At 36.3% G+C, this 20061-nt stretch overlaps 1 protein-coding gene across 6 annotated transcripts in view; it reads right to left on the reverse strand.

Annotated features, from left to right (window-relative positions):
* Positions 1 to 20061, reverse strand: part of ZFPM2 (zinc finger protein, FOG family member 2) — a 448655-nt gene that overhangs the window by 132827 nt on the left and 295767 nt on the right. For all 6 annotated transcript variants that reach the window (XM_081070486.1, XM_081070487.1, XM_081070489.1 and 3 more), the window contains one exon: positions 13573 to 13684. In XM_081070486.1, the coding sequence (XP_080926612.1) occupies positions 13573 to 13684 (112 nt within the window). The remainder of the gene's footprint in view (positions 1 to 13572; positions 13685 to 20061) is intronic.

Consider the following 20061-nt stretch of genomic DNA (forward strand, 5'->3'; position numbering starts at 1 on the left):
CATCTTTTTAATAATCACTTCATTTTTACATGTGTACAAAAGATGATTGTCTTAATTTCCTTCGAGATAGTTAACTCCAGTAATGTCTTCAAAGCCAAGGATACAATAACAAGTAACTTGTCCAGTTTCTCATACACATTTTTCCTACTTCATCCCATTGATAAACAGCTACCTTTCTTACCTGTATCATGGGTCAAAATGCAAAACTGTGAAGCAAGATTCCTAAACTAAAATATTGTTTGGCCTAAATATCTTTCATAGGACTTTTTTTTTTTCTTTCCTAGACTTAAGATCAAGCCCTTCTGGATTTGACAGGAGAGAATAATTGTCTGCAAAACACACACTTTAATATAGAAACCTACACTCAAAACACCGCAAGGCAGTAGAAATTATGCTTAAGATACTTAAGATTTTATTTGCAGTCTGAAACCAGTTCTGACACTGAGAAACTCCATATCGTTATTTACTAGCTTATGGATAAATTCTATGTCTTTTCAAGGGAGGGAAGTGGAAATATCATACATTACTCATTGGCTAAGTTTTATTATGAAACCTGAAATTCCTCATTAGAAATATTTGGTAAGTATTCTGAAACGTTTTCATTAAGAAACCTCTGAGACTGCTGTTTATTGAAAGACTACACAAAGAAAAGGATGTTGAACTGGAGACCAGTCATTCTTGAAAATTTTTATGGAGACAATGGAGACCAGACAGTGATGATACATACTAGATTTCTGACAGAAAAACTAGCTTAATGTAATCTATTCTCATTGAATTTCAATGGGCAGCAGACAGAACTACATGAATAGATAGATAGAAAGATCTTATCTTTTTTTTTTACTCAAATGTATATATTTCAGATCCATTCCCTTGGTTGGGATATTTTTGCTTGTGACACCACGATATACTATCTTGGTTGACCCCACTGTTGTCTGACAGTCTTCATAGACCTCTGACAGGCTAATGAGAATATATCTTCTCTGAAGTACTACTGTATGTCATGGCATATAAGGTGACCTTTTAAGTTTAAAAATAGCCTTCAAAAATGTGGTTGACTTATATACCAAGAATAAAATGAAAAGCCTCCAATTTCATGTCTCAGAGTAGTCTTGAGGTCTGCTGACTTTCCCCCAGTGAAGAGCTTAGAACGACAGGCACAGTTAACGTTTGACAGGAGAAGAAAAGTGGATCCAAACAGAATTGCCCAGTAATAGTGAGCCAATGTCTTGGCACGGTTGGTGTGTAAAGATACCAAATAAAACCCTACGGTCTGACAGCATCTTTTGCATGTATACAGATTTTAACGTTTCCAAAATTTTTATATACCCTCATGCTAACTGATGTAGCTAACTGATGTACCCTCATGTAACTGATGTATGATATATATATACATGATATACATATACATATATATGGATCCAAAGAAATCCTCTTGTACCAGATTCCTTAGCATTTTAAAAAGCTTGCTAAGGCATGGAATAATTTTGCAGATATGGGGAGAATAGGATTTCGGGTACTGAATTTTTCAAATGATTTTCACACTGGTAATTTCTGAAACTCAATCAAGTCACACTAGAGTTTCTTCTGTTGAATGATACATCATAAAAGTCATTAATCATTCAGAATTCAGTGCGTATGTACTATGTACTATTTGTGAAGTTACAGAGGTCAGAAATGCAGTCATTGCATTTGAGGTGCTCACATTCAACTTGGGACCATGTTTAGGCTGGGGTGGAACTTTCCCCTTATGGGGATAGAGCAAGGAAGGCTGTTCAGAGGCACTGATATATGCTAAGTCTTGAATGGTACCTGTTAGCAATTGTCAAGGTGGCTAGAAATTTATTAGGCAAAGGAAACATGATGTACAAAGACAAGTATAAACAAGCAATGGGTATTTGAGGTATAAATAAATGAGTATAGTTGGAGCATAGAGTGTCTGTGGAGGATGAGGGAGAAATATCGCTATAAGGAGCAGGGTAGTTAAAAACATAGATGAGATAATTGAGAGGAAATATATATGAGAAGAAAGAAGACACGAGAATGACAACCTTTAGAGGATGGACAGTGATGGAGAAAACTGTCACTGGGTGTGGAAAGGTACAATCAGATCAAACCCAGTGGAATGAAAAATTGGCAACAAGAAACCACAGGAGACCTGTGAGAGAGTCACTTCAATGGACAGAAGAAAAGATGCTCGAATTTAGGAAACCAAAGAAATGAGTGCAGAAAACTTGGCAGAAGGTTGTCTAAGAAAGGAAGCAGAGAGAGCTTCCTGTTAAGTATGGGGAATTAATTGCATGCATTTATTTCTACTTCCTTTCACTGACATGACAGTAAAGGAGGGTAAAAAAAGATGATAAAGGCAAAGAGATGGGGCAGACTAGGCAGTACAAGTCAACAAAATCTTGGAAGCTAGAAAATTGATAGAGATGACATAGCAGAGCACAGAAAGTTGAAATCCAAGTACCTGAGGAACAGCAGGTCAAGAAGAAGCAAGCAGATGGATTCTGCAGAATCTGGAAAAGATCAGGAAATCAAGACACCTCATGTCTTGAAAGGTGGGGTGAGCAGTAAGGCTAAAACTTGCAGGACTGGCATTATGAGTAAGAGGATGTTAGCTATACAAGCTCAGCTCTTTCTTGTGGATCTAAGGGACATTTCCTCTCTCAGTTGGAATATGAATACGTAGTATTTGGAGAACTGAAACAGTGGCTTTAGGTCCAGAGACAAGGCCCAGCAAAAGGGATACTAATGTGTCACTCGAATTAGATGATGAAGGGAATACGTACAATCTCAACAATGAGATATTGCTTACCCAATGCACCACCTGGTCCCTATCGCCTACTAAATCCTCTGACTGTTGGCTGCAAGATTCATAAATCTCAGAGATGAGACTGATATTCTCCGGAGAAGCTAACCATGCAAAGACTGAAATATTACATACCCTGTTATTTGGGGACCTCATTGCCATGGCTGCACTGCCATCCTATGATGCCTATACAAAACCCACTACCTACCTACTGATGCTAGTCTAGCATTTAGCCTTTAGTACCCCGCTCCTAAAACTGTAAGGTAAACATTCATAGATCTCTAGCCATTTGAGGAAAGATTTTACACTAAATACAGGGACCGAAACAGGTAGGAAAAAGTAAGAAGCAATGAACAAGACACAACTTCCTGTACAGCTTCCAATTCCTATCTTCAGAGCTAAAAGAATATCTATATATATACAAAGAGCAATATATTTAAAAAAGGATAATAATGATACTTTATTTTAGTTTGCTGAGCAAAAAAAAAGGGGCATGTCAGAGAATAAGAAAGATTTCTTCTAAATTATAAACATGGTAGTTAAAATGAAATAGTGAAGTTAAGGAATAAAGTTGGAGGACGTACATCTCGTAAGTTGAACAAAGTTTAGGAGATAATTATGGGAATATTATTAAATGCTTACTTACATTGCTTTTCATATTAAAAAATAAGCTGCAACCCATTCATTTATCCATTCATTCACTTATAAATATTTAATGAACACCTAGTATGCGCCAAGCACTGCTTAAAAACATACAAAATTACTATCCTTGAAGAACTCTTATTCTAGGGGTGGGAGAATAACATTAAAAATTGTAAATAAGTGCTAAAATGTCAAATACAAAGATAAATGAGACCGAAAATGTTATGGACTGATTGTGCTCCTCCAATTTTTTATGTTGAAGCTTTAATCTCCAATGTGATGGTTTTCAGAGGTGAAACCTTTGGGAGGTAATTCGGTCATAAGGATGGAGGCATCATGATGGGATTAGTGCCCTTATAAGAAGAGACAAGAGGGAGCTCTCTCTCTCTCTGTTTCTCTTTCCCTCTCCTTTCACCAAGTGAAGATCTGCAAGATGATGGCTATCCACAAACCAGGAAAAGAGCTCTCACCAGATACTGAATCTGCCTGAGCCCTGATCTTGGATTTCCCAACCTCCAGAACTGAGAGAAATAAACGTCTGTTGTTTAAGCCACCCTATCTATGGGATTTTGTTATTGCAGCCAGAACTGACTCATACAGAGGAGTAAAAGGAGAGAAAGAGAGGCAGAGACAGGGCAGTTAGGTGGACCATCTGGGAAGGAGACCTTTAGAGAGAGTTCTGAATGAAGTGAGAGAGAGGGCAATGTGGGGACAGAACACTGTGCAAAGGCATTGAGGCAGAGGTTTTTTTTTCTTTCTTTTTTTTTTCTTTTTTTGTATTTTCTAGCAAAAGCAAGGGGACCTCTGACACTGAGACAGAGTAGTTGGAGAGTTGTAGCAAATGTAACCATAGAAGTACCCCTGGCAGATCATGTAAGGCTTGTTAGGCCAAAGTAGTGACTTTGTAGGTTTAGTTGAGGGGTTGGCAAGCTTTTTCTGTAAAGGGCTGAATAGAAATATTTTATGTTTTGAAGGCTAAATGGTCTCTGCCACAAATGCTCAACTCTGATGTTTTAGTGTAAAAGCAGTGGGTCAGATTTGGTTTGGGCCGTATCAGTCTAATTGTGATGGGAAGTCACTGGAGGGTTATATGTGCTTCCACTTCTCCACTTTCTGTGAAACAAGAAGCAAGTTCATTATCTAACAAGGGCTGTTATACATTTGGGGAGACAGAAGTCTGAAATAGTGACCTTGAAGATTAATTAGGAAAGTAAATCTGTATTAACAGGCTACATACACTGAGGGTTCTATTCACCTTGTGATCAAATGTAATGTAAACTGGTCATCACTGGGTTACGTTGCTGCTGCTGGTGGCGGTGGTTTGTTTGTTTTATTCTGACTACATGTTTATGTGGCATTCACCATGGATAAGGCACTACTGTAAGCACTTCACAAATATTAATTCACCTAATTTCTGCCCAGAGAAAAATGGAGAATTGGGTGAAGCAGAACGGGGGGATTGCCAGGCCAGTAAAGGCCAGAGAGAAAGAGAAGGGTGAGAGGGTACAAGAGAGTGATTAGAATCATGGGCCCTGGAATCTAAGTCAGGTAACCTGAAAGTAAAGACAGGAGGGGCCGGTGGACAGGAAAATGAGGGCAGTGGGTTGAGAGGATAGGAGGTTCATGTGGAGTTCAAAATTTGTTGGAGTCAGGTAATGATTGGATTAAAGTGGATGATTTACTACTATCTTCTAGAGCAGTATAGCTACCATCTTTATTTCCCTGACAGATGAAGTTTTCATTTTATTAATGGATGGACCCGAGCTTAACCTCTGACCCAAAATGTTTCCTAAAATCCTGATGTGATCAGAACATTCAGTAGCTCTCCATTGCCTCCACAAAATCTTCAAACTGAGCATGCAACTGAATCTACAACAGGGTCCTCCGAAACTTTTGGAGGCTTGTCCCTCACTAGGCTTACTTGTAAATTCTCTGCTCTAACTAAAGCTTATGCTGACACTCTCAAGAAAACACTGTGTGCACCACAGCCTGGAAGGTTTTAGGCACACAATTTCAACCTCCTCAAATGCCTTCCTTCCATTTCTCAAACTTACGTTCAACTTTCAATAGCCAGGCCGAATTCCGCATCCTCAGTCAATTTTGCCTTGCTCAGGCAAGACTGAGCTCAGTATTATGAAACCTGCATCAATTAAAGTCCTTAGACAAGCTCCTTAAGGCAGGGGGATGTTTCATATTCCTATCTATCCCTCATGACACCTGGGCCATCTCATGCCCAATGCATTTATTTTATTTGGAAAATTAACTTATAAAACAAAGTGTTAGGACATTCATAGAGATACCAAAGGAAAATAATCAGATCACTAGGAAATAATTTAAATTCTATGGATGAGGAACACTTTGTGGGCAAGACAAAGATTTCTTTGTTCTTTTAGTTTGGGTTGTATAAAAGAAGAACAAGAATGTAGTTAAGACAAAGAGTGATTTTCATTTGCAAATATTTTTCTTAAATTATATAAGAAAAATAATCAAAGGGAAGAAAATTATAAAGAAAGGATACAAAAAAAAGCTCCCCAGATCTTCCCACCTTTTCAGAAATACTTTTATAATTTCAAGGTATTTTTTTCCAGTAGGTTAACCTGTGCATACACTTTTTAATATAATTATAATCATACTAGGCACAAAACCTCATATTCTGCTTTTTCACTTGGAATTACAATAATTTCCTCTATGCAATATACTGTTTTAAAGAAGTATTCACAGTACCTTACTCTGAAAAAAATCTACCCTAAAGAGTTGTCCCTCATTTTAGCTGACAAAGACACTTTTGGGGGTAGCTTTCAAGATTAGCATCTCTCTGAATGACAAGCTAACATACCTGAATGATAGTGAGTCACCTCTCTAAAGACCCCGCTCTTTGTTTTTCATTTTTGTACTTGTAAAACTGATATATTCTTAGTTCTTATCATTTGTCAACATCTTAACTGGGCTTCCACCCCCAAGAGGCAGAAGCTACATTCATGCATCCAGGGTAGTTTAGGATATTTTTTCTCCAACACATGAAAGCACATCTGATCCACTGAGGTAATTAATAATATTATCATGCAGGGTTATTTACCAACATTTCATTAAGGAAACGTACAGTGATGTTGATATGAGAACAAACATATTTTTTCACTTCATCTAGCATACATTAATAATAACTAAGAACATAAACTATTCAGTATGCCCAGAACCAGACTAAAATAACATCAGTAAGTCACTAACATAATTGTAAAAACAGTAAATGCATAGTAAAAAAATGAAATGACATTTGGCCTGAGATTTGCTGAAGTTGCTATCATTCTGCAATTTGCAACAGACAATTCTATTGTAAATAACATAGTCACTAGTGGGGTCACTTGTCTTGACCTTAAGAACCCCTCAGCAGTGGCAAATGGACTCAAAACGGTGGTTCTCGAAAGCAGCCATTTTTACAGCCACTGATTCCTAGAATAGGCATAATAAATTGCTCACTCCTCAAAACAATTCTCATTCTTATAGAACATAACCAGCAAAAGCCTCAGATGTTCATGAAACATGTTGAATTTTCGGCATCGTGTTATCCTGTGGTGCTCGGCAATCAATTACTGTTATACCACCATCATTAATAATTTTCTTAATGAAAATGATTCTGTTGATCTCCGTTGTATTTTAATTATCAGAGTTAAGCATAATTACACTGCAGCTCTGAGCTGGCATGTGGACTCCTTTAGGGCGCAATTTTGTTTTAACACACTGATAATGTAATTTTACATTGTGTCAGTTTGTTTGGTTATTATCCAGTTGTACAATTCCACTGTATTCCTGATAACAGATAATAACCTTAGTACCTCCTATATCCTGAAGTCATTTAAAAAGCAATATTGGAATTCCGCGACTAGCTAACTTAATCGCCTTATGATTTTATAATTCCCGCTGCTAAATATTTGGTTCAGGCACCCTCCCTTTTTTAAGAATACTGTAAAACCAGACAACAGTTATACATTTTCTATGAATTACCTAATGGTTAAATGAAGACTTAAAATATGAACACAATTTTTCCCTTTAAATGATAGTTTCTTGTTTTTATGATATTAGGCCTTTTACATCAAGTTATACACTAACTTGTAGGTTAGTCTAAAAATTGGCTGCCACATTAGACAAGGTTGTTGTTTCAAAATTCTAGTAAAATCCAACATATGCTCTATTTTAAGGTGGAAAATAGTCCAGATTTTGCAAGAATCCTTATAATGAAAGACCTTTATTTTGAGAAGTTGACCAATGTCGTCAATAAGCAGAAAATTGCTCACCCAGGTTAGGTTATATTAGAATTTCTGTCATTAATTCAACAGTGCCTAGTATAGCACCTTGAACAAAGTAGATAATCAATACAGGCTTAAATGAATTAATTGCATGGCTACATTTATGCAAACAAGCAAAATGACTTTGAGAATGATCATAGAATGATTTGGAGATTGGTCTTCTATATGACATTAAATTGCTGTGGTCTTAAAAGCAACAGAGAAATTATCAAAAAGTACTGATGTCACTGCTGTTTTAGTTCTTGAACACTTTTCTCTTTAAAGCCAAACCACAGCATGAGAAACATGTATGATATACGTGTATGAAAATACGTGAAGAAGAGCAATAACCTGCAACCTTGGCCTAGCAAAAGGTATCCTCAAAACTCTGCTAATTGTATAATTGGGACTGACGACAATATGCTATGATTGAATCCCAATTTTATCACATATGAGCTATATATATCCTTGAACTACGAACTTATTTTAACCTCAGTTTACTCATCTGTAAAGTGGGAAAAATGTTGCTTATATCATGAGTTTATTGTATTGATAAATGAGAAAATGTATGCACAGTGTTTAAACAATGCCTGGCAGAGAATCAGTGAGTAACAAATGGTAACTGCTATTAATAGTATGAATATTATCATGATTATCTTTATACTACCATTTTATATAACTGATTAAAAATAAAAATATCCTGTACCCCAAATTGAAAAAAAAATCCAGCAATATCTTTAGGCAAAGGCTTCAGGCCTCTGATTCTATATATAGTTCTCTGCAGGAACTGTGGGTTCAAAGTGACTGAATGGGACTTCTGGAAGTCTTGGAAATCTTGTATCAGATTACCATGTTTCCTTGCATACATCCTTGATGCCAACATGGAGGCCTAGCTTCATTTCCTCTAAATTTGTACTGACTCATGTACTGACAGGGTAAATTGATTGAGTATTAGACAACTAGCAATATAATATTTATAATAATTAAAATACAGTTATGTGTATGGGTGCTTCTTCCTCCAAATTCTGCAAGACAGACCTTGCTATTCCATTTTTATAGCTGAGAAATCAAGATTTAGAGAGGGTAAATGATTTGCACACAGTTACAAATGTACGACAGTTTTTTTTTGTTTTTGTTTTTTTACAATGATATTGTGCTTTTACATAAAAAGAAACCTTCCATGGTTAAGGTGGTATTTTTCCACTCTTGATTGACACTGTCTATTCTATTAATCTGGATATGTAGACAATATAGCTACTCTAAAATAACAACTTCATGAAAGACTAAATACTTATGCCTTATTCGAAGTGAATGAACAAAACCCACATGCTAAAGACTTAATTTTAAATACTCAAAATCATAAAACTCAAAGTAAGCCATTTACTTTTCGTATGTAAGAAAGGTCACCACACTGTGTAAACATTGTAAGGAAAGAACAGAAAGGTACACAGAAAAGAAGACAATCAAGAACCGAATGGTATATAGAAAAGAAGACAATCTCCAGTGATCAAGAGGCATTAGTGGATTTTAGTAGTAAGTAGGCATGCCTCGCTCATCCTACCCGCCCCCAGCAACCTCCCTTTAACTTCAGCATGGTGCTTTTTAGTCTTTTTCCATTGTAGATAAGTAAATTAGAATTATCTGGAGTCTGTTGAGAATAATGGCAAAAAACAGACGACCCAACAAGTCTGGTCCATCAATGTCTGGATGAACTAATTACTTTTTGGAATGACAGGGGGTAGTTGAGGCAGGAAAATAGTATATCAGATTATAATATCAATGCCAAATACTATACTACTTTTTAGTTTAATAAAACAAGATGATGGTAGCCTGTCAAATAGTACTAAGTGATATAATACAATTTTATAATTATTTGTTCGATACCTAGGAAGTGAAACTAGATTTAACAATACTTCAAAAATTAAGTATATTTCTTTAATGGTAATAGTTACACATTAAGTGGCCTATCTTACACACCATAAAAATTCTATCAAAAATTTCATGGTCAAGGCAATTTTTAAAAACACTACATACATGCATTGTACATTCAATTTTAAATAAGTACTGATAATACTCTCGGACAGCCAGGTCAAATAATGATTTTTGACATGAAAGTTATAAGTAATGCAGGTTTTTAGCTAGGAAACAAAACAAGGAAATATAAATTTGATATTAAGGAATTTATTTTTCTTCTTCAGTGAGAGCTTCTTAGGGCCATTAATGTGTTGCGCCTGGGTGCATGGATGTTAGCCTTGCAAGCAACCATTCTTTTTGTGTGTCTGACAAAGCACTTTGGTCTCATTTGGCGAACTATTTCTCTTCCATCCTAGCAGCACATGCGGGGTTAATGCTACTCTTTTGGCCCTAAGGATGACTATAGTCAGCCAGGTAGAGTCACAGGGATTACTGGGTTCTGGGAATCCTATGTGATGTGCCAGCCAATGAAAACCCAGAAAACCTCTCTTTTCACTCAATTGTTTTGCTGGTAGAGAACTCCTGGAGCTTCCCACCACCTGAGGAGACTATTTCTGAGAATGAAGCCCACAAAAGGAACAAGGGGCAGAAGAGAGAGACAGTCTGGGGACAAAGTTTGACACCTGGACAAGATGTTCCTTAAATCCAGAATTTCCCTGGACTCTCAGTTATACGAGCAGACGAATTCTCCTACTCCCGACACACACACACACACACACACACACACACACACACACACACACAAATTTTTTTGCACAAGTCAACTTCGTTTGGATTTTTATCAATTGAAAACAAAAGAGCCCCAACTAATAAATAACATATGATACTATGAAAATGCCTCACACACCAGTGATGTTCAAGTCAATACTTGTTAAATCTAAATTGCCAAATCCATCCACCTACGAAACTCATTTGCTTTGAAGAGGTTTATCACACCTGTAGCCTGTGAAGACAGAAGACTTCAGAGCCCTTGGGATCCTGGTAGGAGTGCTTCTGGGGTCATATTTTCCATGACTCGAATGACCCATGTGACAATCCCAGAATACTAAGGTATTCTCAGAATTTTAAGACATGCTCTGGGTGAGCTATCCCATCCCTCCAAAGGTAATCTGAACACTAGGAATTAATGTCAGGCATTTGAAGCCCATCTAGGAGATTAGAGTCTATAGCAGAGTTTTCCACTGGCATGAAAAAACAAGGCATATATACACACACACATACTTTGGGAAGTTCCACACTGTAATATATACTCTTTGTGATTTCTGGGCATACAGGTCTGAGTGGTTTCAGTGGATTTACTCATCATGTAACAGTGGGCAGTAGATAGGCTGAGTCACAAAGCAGCACAGAGTACAGGATTTGGAATTCTCAAGATCTGCGTTCAAGTTTTGCTCCCATTAGGTCTCCATGACTGGGGACAACCGTTCTACCTCTCTAAGTCACAATTACAAATTGTGTAAAATGAGAAAAACACTAGTTATCTCACTGAGCTGTCTGAAAGCTAATGCAGGGAGAATGTATTCTAATATGTGTATCTCAGACCCTATGTTAGATGTGTGTGTGAACTCTGCTTCAACTATTGCACATATTAGCTATATGACCATGGCAAATTCCTTAACCTACCTCTCAATGTCAGTTGGTTAAAGTTAGGTAGTATATTAATTATCTTCCAGGAGGTTTTAAACGACAATTAAATGAAACCATGCATATATAGTAGTTATTACGTTCCCTGCTATTTGAACTACACCACCAATCGTTCTTGTAATTTGAACAATATCAAATTGTCTTTTGTAGGTTATAAACTATTTAATGGCAGGAATGCACATGGTTATCATCATAGTATGTGAAGCATCTGTTATAGTTTCTGGCAACCATTTATCATTTTGTTTATCTGGTCCACCAATCAATGTTCATTTAGTCCATTTTTGTATAGGCAACATGCCAAACCAAAGACAGAAAGGTGACGAAGACACAGTCCTTGTCCTCAGTAAATATAGAGTAGATTGGAAAGGCAGGCAATGATAACTTTATTTTTTACCTACTCTCTTCCTAAACACATAAAATGATCATCATAAAATAAGACAGTGAAGAGCAATGAGAGAAGTACATACAATTTGGGATGAGAATACCAAGAAAGAGGATTCGGGGTGGCTATTATATTATCCACATGCAAGGCTAGCACATAGGTGGGCACACTGTGTACTTTATGAGTTAATAAATTAATAAGCTTCTATAAATTACTCTAAGTTTATTGCCAAAAAAGCTTAAGGCATATCCAACCACAATAGAAACACATAAACATCTTGAAGTTAAAGTACTCCAATGAACATGGAACTACAGTTTTGTAATTATTTTCCTTCTATAGCAATGTAACAATCATCTCTTCTAAAAGAAGGCCTGATTTACAAACGAAATGGAGTTGGATTGTGATAGGAGACAGCTATTTCCCTTGGTTCCTCCATATTATATTGCCATCATGAAGGTAATACACTGTACAGCAAACAATTTATTCTAGTAATTGACCCTATATTCCAAGGTATCTTTTGTAGTTTTGCATTCTGAATGTGGGCATTGATTGGTAAGCGAGTTCATTATACTATTTCTTTCCATTTTGATGGATCATATTGACATATCCTGGGAAAATCTAACTTCCCCTTCCAGCTAAAATCTCCCACCAGCAACAGTTATTTGGGGTCAGAAAATGAGTGGGTATGGGACCAGCAATTATAGAAGGAAAAGGAATATAATCAGATCCTGGTGTGCAGATTGTTTTTATAGCTTGCAAATTCCCTCTTTCCGGTGTTTCAACTTTCAAAGGCTCATGGTAGTTTAAAGGCAATCCTCTTATAAGTGTACAAATTGTAATGATTATAGGAACAAGTTGTAATTGTTTCTAGCAAGTTTTTAAGAGTCTTTGATGTTATGATTAGTGTTTTATATGTTAATACATTGATAGGGGTGCTTATTTGCTTGTTCTCTTGTATGCTTTTATGGTTTCTAGGTTCAATGTGCAAATAAATCTTTGATCTCAGTAGGTCTATTTGGTTAAAAACGAAAGCTAAAAGAAATTAAACATGAGAAGCGCAAGGTTCTGCAATATTTACGAAGATGAGAGATTAGGGATTTCACTGTAAAAGTAGAGAGCTCGGGTCCATAACTTGAACATGGAGCAAAGTGCCCCAAACCACACCACACACAAGGAGGGGGCTGTGTTTTGAAGAGCCAGTCCCATGATGTGCCATCACAGAGCAGCGTCTCCTTTGGAGCTGGGGCATAGCTATATGACGTAGTCTAGGTTGATGTCACACTGAGCAAATCAAAGGCAAAACTCTGCAAGCCATCGCTTCCTCTTTCCAGTTTGCCTCCTGCCCTTCAAAAATCGCCATGGGGAAGAATTCTCAGTCTTTGTAATGGTTTCATTTTCAGCTATCCTCACATCATGAGTGATTTCAAGAAACTGGCTGGAATATAGTGCCTCCTGGAGCATGCACCTTGACACAAATTGCTAAATTTCACAAGGAAGTGACTTTTTGATAGATAATGCCTAAAAAAAGAATCTGAGATTTCATCAAACTGACTATCGATAGAGCTAACAGCAAGAAAGGGATTTGTTAAGCCAAATACACACAGAGTTTAGGAAAATGTGTACGGCCCTAAGTAATGAATGACATAATTTTTGTTTTATGTTCTAAAGAAAAGAAAACAGTAGGCTTTGCTGCAAATACAGGTTAGAGAGATTCATAAGAGAATAAGGAAGAGAGAGGATCAAATTTTACTTTGTGCTCCCATGCCAGCTTGTTTGGTGCTATTTTGCAATGCTCAGGTTTCAATACTTCTAAAGAGAGAAGGAAATGATCTTGCATTTACCTTTGCTGTACACAATGCAGTTGTTTTTGTTGTCTTCAACTCCTTGCCAAGTCACATCCAGGAGCCACTTGGGACCAGCAGTCAGCACCATTGGGACGTGAGCCTTTGTCTTCTGTAGAAGGAATGATAACAAACAGATGCCATTTGCTTTCGTTGATTAAAAACTCAAATAATAACTGCACTAATCATTTTATTTTTACAAACAACTAAATCTTCCAAAACATAATCCAAGTCCTTATTCCCCTGTCTCACGATATCTTTTTAAGACTACAGAAGCTGTAAAGCTTTACTGCTCTCACTAATCTGAATGGTAGAATTATTATCAAGGATTTTTTCTTTTTTCCTAAATGATACTGGATCAGATCTCCAAGATTAGACAGATCTCTTGTGGCTCTGAATTATAAAGAGAATGCAGATGACTTTCTCTGCAAAGAGCAGAGTGTTTAGAAGTGAACTTTAGACACATTGTACTTTACTATCAACAGGATCTCACTATTTCCTGAAACAGACAGGAAAGAATTTAAAGAATCAGGATCCATTTCAAAGCTCTATCCTGAGCAACATTTATATTAGAGTAGGAATTTATTCTGAATGAATAATGAAATCTACCCAACCCCCTTTGCTAAGTGTGGATGTGTAATCTGACTGTGACTGAAATAATAATAATGCTAATGATTCACCATACATTGTCTCCAGAAAGACTGCAAAAATGAAACTGTGAATAAATTCAAATGCAGAGCAACTAAAGCATGACATCCCTTCCTCTGAGAAACATAGAAGCAGGGAGACAAGTGAGGTAGTTCTGACAAAATATTTTCAGTGTACAATTTAAATAAATAACTTAAAATGTTCATCATATTCGGCTGCAGGGCACCTGAATTATATCTTTAACCATGGTGATATATTTACACGGCAGAAAATAAACCGGGGAGGAAATAAGTAAGCCTTAGCCAGACTCTTGTTTCCGGATGACTGACAGTGAACTGGCATTCAGACTTATCATTCACCAGCCCATGTTCTGTATATCAACTATCATGAAACCACAACACGGAGTACAATACGAGGGTCTCAAGGTAATTTCTGAACTGTATTTTCACCTAGATATGATCCGGCCAAAGAGACCTCAGCCCATTCTGGGACTTTCTCACATGTTGTATGCTATCACCAATTTCCCAAATTGGCATTAACAAGTATTCACTTGAGGAGTTCTGTGTAATCTGGCCATTTCAAATCTCGCAGGAATCTGGAAAACCCAGTGGACCTGCGGAATGACAACAACGATAGCCCCTGAGACAGGGATCTATTGTTCACTGAAAAGCCATATTAAAAACTATGCATAAAATGAATGCTAACCCATTTCTGGAAGTATCAATTGTATTATAAGAGGTAAAACTGCCATAAAATATACAATTTTATGGGAAAATCTACCATGATAGGCAAATTAAAAAAAGGAGTCTGAAAAAAAAAAACCTTCACATATTAAAACAGAAGAGGTGGTAAAATCAATTGTAAGAAATACTAGCATACTGATTTTTCAAATTAATACTATGATTCATTTTAAGTTTGTAATTTTTCAACTATGTATCTTAATATTTGGCAAGTATAACCATGAAAATCAGTTATCTGAAAGCTCTGTAGGAAAGAGTTTTATATTATATTACCAATTTTTAACAATCTAGGCAAAAATGTTCTCATGTTATCCCTATGATTTATCATTTGAGTGACCATTTATATTTATTTTCATTTTCAAATTAGAATTTGAGGACAAGCAGGTTTCTTCAATCTGAAATGATAGTGACCCACATCCAATTAAATATTAGGTCTCAACTATACATATTTCAGCTCCTTTTACTACCAGAAGAATAGTTAAGCCACAGATCAGGGACTGTGTAATCTGGCCATTTCAAATCTCGCAGGAATCTGGAAAACCCATTTGACCTGCTGAATGAGGTCCAAGCAGAAAGCACAAGTCACAGAAAAGAGTCCGCCACTTAGATAAACCTGTGTATGAGGGATTTAGTGGTCTTATTTGTAACATCTGCTCACTTCTGATTTTACAGAACAGATTTCGGCAACAGGCACCTGGCCCCCTTTCCACTGTATTCTCTTATTTCATGGGAAAGACATGCATTCTAAATTATTTAATCTTTACGCTGCATAGTTCGTAAAGCCACACAGATTTCTACACAGTAAATCAGCTTTCACAATTTTCCACAGATAATATGAAAAATAGATATTGATTACCTAAATTCTTTAGGGAATCTTTTAGTGTAAAGTAAATCAGTTGATCTTCCATTCTTTTCACAAACCAACCAACCAACCAACATAGTCCTGTGCTTGGTGTTAGAAATATAACGAGCTCTTTTTTGATGAAGGATATAGATACATTAAAAAAAAAGTTTAATAATTATGCAAAAAGTAGAACGGTAGGAAGTTCAACATCATAAGTAAATTGCTTGTGGGTCAGTGAAGGGCAAGAGAGAATCTCCTGTCCTGTGGATTCTGGGAGGATACCATAGAGGTAACATTCAGGCAGGATCTTAAAGGGAGGAAGAAGGGTCGTAAAGACAGGAAGAATCTGCAATCACCGGTAATAGCATGGGCATCGTCTGAATAGTATATAATAGTAATAGTGTATATTGTGTACAGGGAAAGTGAGTAGTAGCTTTGGGATTCTGGTTTAAGTTCTTATAAAGTCTTTAGAGTTGTTCTTGGTATATAAAAAACACTAGATAAGCATTAGCTGTCATCATCACCACTGTCATCGATATCATTATCACTGCTGATAAGAGGAAGGAACATAACAACATATGTGTCTGGAAGTACAGGTTATAGACAGATCTTGAAGGACCTTTTCATATCAGGCAACACCTATTGTGCTGAAATATCTAAGTAGAAAAAAGCCAGTAATAATGGCTTAAGCAGGAGGAACATGGGCCCTATAATTTTTGCTTACAGGTGCAGGTATTTTGTTTAGACACTTCTCTTACTTATTAGTCCTCATATATATTTTCAGATAAAGAAATTGCTACTCAAAGATTAATTTCTTTTAGATCAAATATCTTGTAGAAAGCCGTGCCCATATTTATATTTAGCTCTGTTTCCAAACTAGTGCAACAACCATCTGGGCTTTTCTGGGACTGAAAGATTCTCCAGGATCTTGGACTTTCAGTGCTAAAGCTGAAAAGGCTTGGGCAAACTGGGATGAGTTATTCACTTCTACCCTTACTATTACTATTGTAAAAATCATATTAGTGGTTTACATCTATTGAGAACTTGCTAAATGTTAGGTGTTAAGTACGTCCCCAGAATTTTCTTTTTTGATTTTTCAACTGCAGAAGTTAGGTGTTGACACTTTCTCCACTTTGTACATGAGCGAATTAAGATTTAAAGGAGTTAGTTTTGTGGCACAAATAAAAATTGTTAATTAATATATTTCCTTAATAGTGGTTAGACATTGTATGTTTTAAAACTTTGGAAACATTTATTATGCCTAGGCACAAATATAATCTGATTTATTAAAAAACTGAATTGAAGGGAAAACAATTTCTTTTACTCCAAATCAATAAAGCAAAAGCAAAAACGTAGCCAAGATTTGCTGAAAGCTATATCCAAGCTGTAAAGTAAATAAGTAGATAAAAACATCTCAAGGGACCAGTTATTACAGTTTTGAGAAGGTAAGTCAATTTCTTTCTGAAGAAGTCAACTTTTGTAGAGATTGACTGCCTTCAAAGAAGATTACCAAGTGTGAGAAGGAAGGAGTTAGTCAGGATTATATGAAATCTACACTCCAGGAAAATCCATGAATAGAAAATAACAATAACATCCACATTGATCATTAGGTTCATTTTTCCATGCTTCTCGCTATCGTAAGGGGTTCATATAAGTCTAGAATGTTAAAAGAGGAAGCAATTTTATATTCAATGAGTTGAATTCCCTAATTTCACAAATGAAGAAAGTAAGGCTAAGATGTTTGCCTGGGATCATACAGAGGGTGCAGTTGGTACAACACATTGGGAAAAGAGAGCAGATATAAAGGTGTGGAAGGCAGAAAAATAGTCCCCAAAAAGGCCACACCCTTGTCCCCTAGAACTTGTGAATAGGTTACCTTACTTGGCAAAAGGGATTTTAAAGCTATGGTAAAGATTTAGGACCATAAAAATAATGAGATGACCTAGATTATTTGGATGGACCCTATCTAAACAAATGAGTCCTTAAAAGTAAAAGAGAAAGGCAAAACCAGAGATCAAAGAGATTCACATGTCTTTGCTGCATTTGAAGATGGCATGCTAAGGCTATGAACTAAGGAACCTTGTGGTCTAGAAACTGGGAATAGTCTCCAGTTGCAAGGAGCAAGGAAACAGGTATTTTGGTGTGCAAACTCAAGGATGTGAATTCTGCCAACAATCGAAATGAGCAAAAATGAATTCCCCCTGGAACCTCCAGAAACGAATACATCCTGATAAACTGACTTTAGTCTGGTGAGACCCATACTGGACTTCTGATCTACAAAACTACGATAAATTTTTGTTGTTTAAAGCCACTAAGTGTGTGGTAATTTGTTTTGGCAGCAATAAAAAACTAATACAAAAGGCATTCAGATTTACTGACTTATAGTTTTAAAAAAAAAAAGACAACTTCCTTATCGAATGTGCTCAAAAATGTAAACAACTTTCCTTTCATTGGAGTAACACCAAATCTACGTTGTCATTCCAGAATTATTAGCTACGTTCAATATTCTTGCTGTACGTATGAGAAAATACCCAGTGGTGACTGTAATAATTGCTACTTCTATAGTTGAATATTTAAAAGATTTCATGATTCAACAATGACCTGACAGTTGAGGTGTAGCAGAAAGGACATCCTTGTTCTTGGAGTTAGATGATCTAGGTTTGAATCTTGATACATGCTACTGGCAGGTTCCGTTACTGTGAAAATCACTTAAACCTGTACGTTCTGAACTTCAGAATGCACATCTACAAAATGGGGATAATAATTTCTATCTCAAAAGTTGTCATATAAAGCAACAAGCACAGTGTTTCAAGTACGTCATAGATGCACGTCAAACTCTTGCTGAATACCTATATGAATAAATGAATTCAGAATGTACAAAGAGCATTTATTGAATCTCTACTATTCCTCAGGCACTGGTAATGTTTGTAGCGATTACCACAGATGTCAAAACAAAAATTATTATCCAATTTAAATGTGCTATTGATCATTTATTTCTCACTTTCCAGGTCTCTTTTAAAGTTAGATACAGTCATATGACTTAATTTGACCAATTTGATCAATGAACTAGAACAAGAAATGATCCATGTCACTTCCACACAGAAGTGTTAAGAGCCAATGGACCACCATCATGCCTTCTTTTGCTGAAGTGATCTTGTAAGCCTGTAAGGAATAAACCCTGGTAACCACAATGGCCATGTTGCATGAGAAAGAAACTTTTTTATGTAAAAAGCTGTTGTAATATTAGCTTGCAACCTCAGCAAAACCTAGTTTATTCTCACTGATACAAAGGTGTTTACCATTCTTTTCTTTTTTTCTTTTTATATTGAAATAACCCATGGGCTTTTACAGGTTAAAGTTAGCACTTTATCTGCATCTAGGCAGTCTCTTTCAGTTATAAATCAATTCAAGATTCATAACAGGAGCCCTGAATTTCAGTTAAGTTGGAATGTTTTAAAAAGAAAAAGGAATACTGTGCACTTTTGAGGCTCTATATTGCAAGTTTAAAAAATCTGCACTCGTGGACACTCTTTGAACCCAGATTTTCATGCTTAGACAGTCTACAACTAGACAAACTTGACAAGGACAAAATGGGTCAAAAGTGTCATTTCTTAGGAATAATTAGAATCATCTAATGTGGATAAAAGAGGTCAAACTAACATCCACTTCTCACTAACCTCTGGAGTTACTGGACCGACAAAGGAGGTAGCCTTCAATAAATGTTTATACTACAGCCAAAAGGTTAATGGAGATAAAAGTAGACAGCCCAAAGGTAAAGAACAGAGGATAATTCTAACCCAAGAAATTGGTACATAATGCTGTCTTAGGGATTCCAAATTTTGCAGGAAATATTTGTTGAAGATTTCCGAAATGAGACTTAGGAAGAGCTAAAAGTCTTAGGAAAATCTGACCCATGAGAAGAGCCTCACATCACAGTCTTTTAAAAGAACAAGATGTGTCATTTGATGGAAAAATTGGCCTCCTTGGCTTTAGTTTAGGAAATATAACAAAATCTCATTAGAGACCCTCAAGCCAATGCCATGAGATGTAGTTGGAAGTTGATGAAAATGCTCTTGGTATATTGCTTCCAGAACTAAGTAATAGGTGAAAAGGGCTGAGATCTGTTTGACAAAATCCATAGCTATTTTAACAATTCATAGCTGTTTCTATTCTCTCAGCTGTAAAAACACATTTGATAGTAGGCATTAAGAAATGTTTCCAAATTACTGCAGATATTAGATTCAGATAGTTAGAACC

Source organism: Rhinolophus hipposideros (genome assembly GCF_964194185.1).
Source record: "Rhinolophus hipposideros genome assembly, chromosome: 13".
Taxonomy (NCBI): domain Eukaryota; kingdom Metazoa; phylum Chordata; class Mammalia; order Chiroptera; family Rhinolophidae; genus Rhinolophus; species Rhinolophus hipposideros.